The sequence below is a fragment of the Scylla paramamosain genome, chromosome 17 (assembly GCF_035594125.1).
Source record: "Scylla paramamosain isolate STU-SP2022 chromosome 17, ASM3559412v1, whole genome shotgun sequence".
NCBI classification, from domain to species: domain Eukaryota; kingdom Metazoa; phylum Arthropoda; class Malacostraca; order Decapoda; family Portunidae; genus Scylla; species Scylla paramamosain.
In genome coordinates this window covers 13,420,001-13,427,500 of record NC_087167.1, presented here as the reverse complement: position 1 = coordinate 13,427,500, position 7,500 = coordinate 13,420,001, and the positions used below count along the sequence as shown (strand labels likewise).

The following is a 7,500-nucleotide window of genomic DNA, read 5'->3' as shown; positions in this document are numbered from 1 at the left end:
GCCGAGGTAGGCAAGCGGCTGGCTGGCTTGGCGGGCCGCAGCGAGCCGGGATTTAGTGAGCTGTGGGATGTTGTGGAGAGGGGACGTGCGACGCTACGGAGCGCTCACTCGTCCTGGGCCGTGCTCACCCGCTGCCTGTACCTTGGGTCCCGTCGTGGCTTAATTCCGGACTGGTGATTCCGCTCCTCCTCGCTAAAATATCCTCTTTGCCAGCGAGACAAAGAAATATTTTACGTTATGGACGCGAGGTGTTGAATGGATTAAGTGTTCCTAAAGTGCAATGTGACTTTTAAAGTTACTTCCTCACCGAAGTAGACTTTACAAAGTTATAATTGTGAGCAAGGACTAGAGTGAGCGGTGTGCTGTTCGCCTGTCATCACCATGATCGTGTGCACCTCATACCAAGAAGAAAGACATATCGTCCAAAACGAAGGTACGAAATAGTCTTAAAATCTCATCCTGCACTTCCATGTTTCCTTCTTCAGTCAACCAGTCTTCATCATCCCAGACTGTGCCACTTATGGTCGTGAGGTTCTTTTCATCTTCATCTGCCTACATGGATTTCCTCTTATTCCACCCAGCACTATTTTCAAGACTTCCAGGACCAAGAGCAAAGTGAGTGAATGCCTGACATATTTTAAGGAAGTGTATTTCCTTGTTTTCTGAACCGAGTGATGAAATTATAACGACTTTCCTCGTGCTAATTCATTTTTAGACTACAATCAACAGTGTTACATATTTATAAAACACAGACATTTATTGGCTGCCATTGATAACCATTTATCAAAAAGTTTTAAATGCACTGTATAACGGATGTTGAGTTATCTTTATTGTGCTAGCAGGAATTTATGTTAAACTGGATGAAGCAAGTCAAGTGTGGAAACAAGAGGGTCGTAACTCTGCCTCACTCACCTCGTCTCTCAGTGATGATTTATGTTCAGTGTTCATAAAAGTTTACTTACGTCGTAAATCTAACAATACGCGTTTGAAATTTATATACCTTTAACGCTTTGACCATAGTATACTACGTAGTGTTATGTAGAGAGGGTAGGCTCATCTTTTTCGTGTGCATGGAACACTTCTTGAGTATGTCTTGAGAGAAAAGTGCCCAGTGTTAGCATTGTATAGTGTTCCGCGGCCGGTGGTGGTGTGTGATCAGCTTCATGATTCCCTTTACACTAGGCTGACGTAACGCCACTTGACAAAACGTAACCAAGATCAGATAAGAAATCCTCAACTTCAACGATTGTTTTCTACTTCATTTCAGCATTTCGTAAGGCAAATCATATTATTTTCATTGAGCACTCATAAGGACATAAGAACATAAGAAATAAAGGAAGCTGCAAGAAACCATCAGGCCTACACGTGACAGTCCCTGTATGAATCATACCTACCTATTTCCACCTATCATCAGTTTTCTCGATAAGAATGCTCCACGATCATCAAGCGAAATGTAAGCACGATACGATAATTTTTAAGTGCAAGTTATTCTAGTGTTACATTTATTCTCGCAGTTGGAATACTCATCTAATATATATATGTTGTGGCTGCAAGTTTTGTGCAAACCGTAAGTTGACCTTACGTAGACTTTTCATGCCAAAACAAATCGCTAGACCTTGATATTTCCGGCCTTTTTATCATTGAAAGTCTTTCGAATCATTGGTTTTAGGCTTTCACTGCGCTCGAATGAATAGATACGAAATTTTAGAAAATAGTGGATGAATCATATGGACTTGTAACATAGATAATCCCAATGGCTGGGCTTCAGTTTTCTCCGTAATGAGGACGAAAGCTGGTGTATTATTGAAATCGTTATTGTATCTGTTGTCAGTTTGAAGTTGAACCCTGAACATTTCATATATATTACGTTCTGTAGAAGGGAATTTTTCTCTGCTTGAAGGGAGGTGAAGAGGAAAGTTGTATCATCCAACAGCCTTTGTTACAGAAGTGGATTTTCTGTGCTTGTTGGAAGAAGAGCGAAAACCTGTGAAAAAAAAATAATAAAATGTTGTTTGGATTGCATAATCAAGCGCCCACCACATCTCCAAGAGTGAGGCGCAAATCTGTCTTGTGCACGAGTATTGTGTTTCGTCAATAAGCCAATAAATAAGACTGGATACAGTTAACATGACCCCGATTTGCCTTGAAAGCTCTCTTAAAGACATGATGGATAAGTGTAAAACCATTGCAGTGTGCCCAAACTTTTATTTTATATATGTGCAATGTGCTCGATTTTGTAATCCCCAGAAAGAAAATATTTGCTGCAATAATCCACTTACAAAAGTTTTCTCGTAAGGCAATGCAATACAGAACAACTCTCTGATAGCTAAGCGAACATAAACACGCCACGGAATGACGAGGGTGGTGACGTGTGGCGCTGACAGATGCAGGGGCAGAGGGTACGGGTGGGCAGCTCCTGGCGTGTGCTCCCCGACCGCTGCTACCCCGAGGTGAGACTGACCCTCTAACCCCCCGTCCTGACTCGCCCTGGGAGGCACCGCGATTCACTCACTATACGCCCAATACGCATGCCTGTATATCCTGTGGCCCCTCCCCCTACACTCTCTCTCTCTCTCTCTCTCTCTCTCTCTCTCTCTCTCTCTCTCTCTCTCTCTCTCTCTCTCTCTCTCTCTCTCTCTCTCTCTCTCTCTCTCTCTCTCTCTCTCTCTCTCTCTCTCTCCTATCTTGTAATGCATTATGTAAAAGAACACCTTTGACTCCCAGTTAGAATCAGCTGTATTGTCATCTCGTGTGAGTTCACGTTATTAAGTCTGGTGGAGCGTGAGTGTGTTCCTGCTGGTGGGTATCATAATGTAACCTCACCATTCACGGCGGCGTCTCATTTAAAAGCCCTAACCTTCAAGAAAGATGTGCCTCATTTCTCCTTTATGAAGTGCAAGTCACCCCCACAAGCTGTTGTATATAAGGGTTTTAAGAGCATCAGTTGAGGTGTGCGTGTGTTAAGACAGTGGGGCGTGTGACGTGATTCTGTGTGGTTACGTGGATGGGGATTCATGGTTAAGATCACCGAGTACACGCAGGTCTGTCAGTTACACTTGTAATTGCGCAATAACCCTTCCTCCACTTACATGCCTGAGAGCGTCCATCTGGAGGCTGGACGTGGGGTGGGTCAGGTCCTGGTCACTGCGTTGGAGTACTATGGCACGAATTCTTAAACGCTTTGTTCTCTTTCATCATGACAATTTTCAACGACCGCAGAGATGATTACTCAGGTTTTCTTGATCTTTTTTTTTTTTTTTACCATATACGATGCAGGACTCTTGCTATGTTGTCACTAGAATCTCAAAAGCCCCCTAGTAAAAAAAAAAACTCAGTAACTTTCAGTAGTGCCTGTTAAAAAGTTGATAAGATGATACTGAAAGGTTTGAGAATGTAGATGGAACCGTAAGACTGCCCAAAAACTATTATAGGACAGCTGTAACAGAAGGCACTTACTCATGTCGATTACAGTTACTTCTCCATTTTTTTCTTCTTTTTCACTGGACCGTACTGAGAAGATCACCTTGTTTGTTCATCGCACATAGTTTCTGTACGAACTGACTTTCATTTTCCGTCTAAAGATCATCTCTCCGGCGTGAATCAGTTAGCATGAACTTTGTGGAGGCGTTGTTGTTCTACTTCTCGAACTTTTGTCATGTTTTTCACTTGTCTGTTTTGGGAAAGAGATCGCTCCGTTTGTTCATCGTAACTTTTGTACGAATTGACTTTCATTTTCAGTCCAAAGACCCCCGTGAATCAGTTAACATGAACTTTGAGGAAGATTTATTGTTTGCTTCCCGTTACAAAGCAGCTGAGAATTCATTATCATATTGACATTGGAACAACACCAGTATCATTATTTCAGAACTTAACGTGTGTGTGTGTGTGTGTGTGTGTGTGTGTGTGTGTGTGTGACTGACCGGCAGAATACCAGGTGCCTGAGGTGGGGAGTGCTTGGAGTGCTCAGGAATCGCACGCACATGGCCATTACTGCCGCCAGAGGTCAGTAGGGGCTAGAATGACACAGGCAGTGGTGGTGGTGGTGTTGCTGGTGCTGGTGAGAGAGAGAAAGAGAGAGAGAGAGAGAGAGAGAGAGAGAGAGAGAGAGAGAGAGAGAGAGAGAATTATATCAACATTTCTTTCTCTAATGTTACATAAAACCAAAATCGTCGTCATTCTTCCCTACATGTGGCTCGCCGCTTCCTCCTCTCCCGCCAACCTCCCCACCTCCCCACCTCCCCACACGCACATTCACCGTTGCCTCGGGAAGCAGGAGTGCTGGGAGGGGCTGGGTGGCGGGGAGCAACCTCCAGCACCCAGGAGGCGGGGTAGGAAGCGAAAGCTAAGCATAGAGTCACAACACATAAATTTAAGGATATAGGCTTTTTTATCCTCGTAACTGCAGAGAAAACAGCACGGAAAAATAGGTAGCTAGATACGTACGTGTGTGTGTGTGTGTGTGTGTGTGTGTGCGTTTGTTTCAGTGAGTAAGATTGCGCCTTGCTTGTTGCTTCATGTTTACTTTTATTACTTTTATTACAACATTTTTCATTTTTATCGTCCGGTATAACATGTATTAAAATACCTGAAGAGGAGGTCTATGAAATTTCATCCCGCTTCTGATAATGCAATATAATCTTAATGTTCATTCCTTGGTGGCATTTATTTTAAGCTAATATTGATGTAACATTCTCTAAGTGGCATATCTATCTGTTAACTGTGCCACAACCTTACTGACTGCAAATGTATGTGTATATAACCTTTGTAAAAATTGTTTAACGTTTGCTTCCACTAATATATAATACTTACATCACTCCGCACACGACTCTTGCATAGCCTTTGCTTATCCCTTATAGCTTAAGCTGTCTGGACTGTGATTGAGTGACAGGTAGCGAATCCCAAGGTGAGCCAGGAGCCGCAGTACCCAAGGAGCAGCAGCAGCAGCAGCAGCAGCATACCATATGCCCCACAGACCTTGGGAGTGAAGTGGCGGGAATGGAGTAGTGCACAAGAGGGCAAAGATCAAAGAAAGGTGCCCGGTGAAGGTGGAGGCGCTGGACGGGGCGTGTCTTACGGTAGGCAGCGAGGAGAGGGAGAGCTGGGAGGGAGGTAGAGTAGCGGATATCAGCATGCCTTAACACTCTACGGATCTTGAAATGACCTTCCTGTAACTTAATAATAATAATAACAACAACAATAATAATAATAATAATAATAATAATAATAATAATAATAATAATAGACAGTTTATCTGATACAATTGTAGTCATATGTTGAAGTTTACAAATTAAAGAAAACGGGGATAACTTAGGTCTCTGCAAGTGAAGCAATGCGACATTTACAAAAACTATTTACAAGGGTTGAGAGTATTTGTTCGTACGTGTGAGCGACTGCTCGTTTACGGTACTTGCTTTTCTTCAAATCATTTGTTCTTGCTACCAGTGTGTGAGTGCACTGTACCTGATATGTAATAATAATGATGATGAACGCATCACTTAGTGTTCCTAATATTTGCTTAATTTCTTTTATATTTTATATCACTGGCATTCCTTAGTGTTGTCTTTTTCTTCTTATTGTGTTTGTTTCATATACGTATGAAGAGCGTTTATCTTGGTACAGAGTGTCAAGGCGAGAGATCTGTTGTGTGATGCAATGGAATGTCGTGATAAGATATAACGAGTTGTATTGATGGAGATGAGGGAGAGGAGGGTGGGGCTTGGAAGGCACGACCTGAGGGAAGGAAACAAATGCGTGGCAGAGTTAGTAATTATTAAGCACTTAAACTGAGTCCAGAGAAATGTATCATTGTTTATTGTACGTATTTTGATTTGCGTGAGAACTAATTGCAATTAATTTACAGCTGGTATTTTTCTTCATTGTTCTTATTGTTTAGTGCAGTAATGGTTTCAGCATTAATTGTAATATTGTAATAGTAGTAGTAGTAGTAGTTGTTGTTGTTGTTATTATTGTTGTTGTTGTTATATGATCCTTATTGTCGTCTCTTACTCTCTTGATTTTGTTTTGTTTTTAAGGGAGGTGGGGAGATTTTTTTTAAGCATAATTAAGGAAGTTAATTATATGGAGACTAACAATTGCAAGTTTTTTTTTTTTTTTTCTAATTCAGCCAATGAAATGCTTCCCTTCACCTGCTCGCATTCATGCCGCTAAATGACTCACTCACCTGCTTGTATTGTTCTCACTGTGACGTTTTCGAATCACCTGCCACGGAATTTTGAAAGGCTGTAAGAGGGCGTGTCTATGGGGGTTCCCTTTGAAGGCCATTGTGGCGACCCTCACACCTCCCTGACACCCGCCGCGCCATTGTGACCCGGACACCACGGCGCGCCTCGTTTAGCCTCAATGCTCCCCTTCACACATGCTCCATGCCCGCCTCCCTTCTCTTAATCGAGTTGTGCTGAGGAGGATAAAGTGCAATAAAGTAAAGGCGTTTTGTTTTTCGGTCGCTGTGTTTGATGTTTGTGACCTGTTAATGCTTAGACGAGCCCAGGGCGATGAGGAGTTATTTAGCCTCATCAGTTTTAGGTTGCCCTATTAGGCCGCGGGAAGGTGCTTACTCAACGTCTGACATCACCCCGAAGTATATTTTTGTTTGTGTCAGGCTTGGTTAGCACAGTATCACGGCCACTTAGCGTAAACGAACCTCTGTTACTGAACCATAAGCCGAGCAAAGGAATGCCAATTCACCTTACTTCTCTCTTTCTCTCTCTCTCTCTCTCTCTCTCTCTCTCTCTCTCTCTCTCTCTCTCTCTCTCTCTCTCTCTCTCTCTCTCTCTCTCTCTCTCTCTCTAACCCACCCCAAGCCCCATATTCAAACAAGCAACCTCGTGCGGCCCCCCAAGTACCGCCATGCATTATTTTGCGTGTCCAAGTTACGCTTATCTTTTACCTCGTACAATCATCGGCACTGGAATGTTATCAGCCGTTTTTATTACTTTATCAAAGGGTCGCAGTCTATTACCACGGGTGACTTGCCAGACGCGTGCCAGGGGTGGGCCGCGCCTCAATAATAGTGCAAATGAATGGTGAGCCTGCAGATCTCGGGTATATGAAGATTGGCAGTGTCATTTTAGTGTAGTTTATTGAGATTGATACACTGACGTCCTTGCTGACACGCTGGCTCAATAGATGTACGATTATTTGATGGTTATAAGTTTGTCTTACAAATCATCGTTGACGTAAGGATTGTTTTGTTCAAGTTTTGTTACTAATGGGTTGAGATGTGAATGATGTGCTATGAAGGACTGCAGTGAACGTAAAGTGTTTTGTTGCATTCTGTTCGTATGGTAGTAGTCGTAGTAGCAGTAGTAGTTGTAGTAGTAGTAGGAGGAGGAGGAGGAGGAGGAGGTCAACTAGACTCGGGCCTCTTTAACTAAAGTAACTTCGAAAAGGATGGGTGCCTGGGAAGTGTACTAGTTACGTTTAAGAATGATTGCCGCATCAGTTCCATTACGATATAGTTGCGGATGAAACATAATGTAG

The 7,500-nt window shown here is 42.8% G+C and overlaps 1 protein-coding gene across 3 annotated transcripts in view; it reads left to right on the top strand.

The window, feature by feature from the left end:
- The window catches only part of LOC135108498 (dentin sialophosphoprotein-like), a 46,611-nt gene that overhangs the window by 223 nt on the left and 38,888 nt on the right, over positions 1-7,500 (top strand). For 2 of the 3 annotated variants that reach the window (XM_064019581.1, XM_064019582.1), the window contains exon 1: positions 1-433. This exon is cut by the window's left edge. Coding sequence is in view for 1 of the 3 variants with exons in the window: in XM_064019582.1 (XP_063875652.1) it covers positions 382-433 (52 nt within the window). In the remaining 2 variants the exon portion in view is untranslated. Of the gene's footprint in view, positions 434-456; positions 616-7,500 lie in introns of those variants that run through there. The other variant, XM_064019583.1, reaches the window with a different exon arrangement.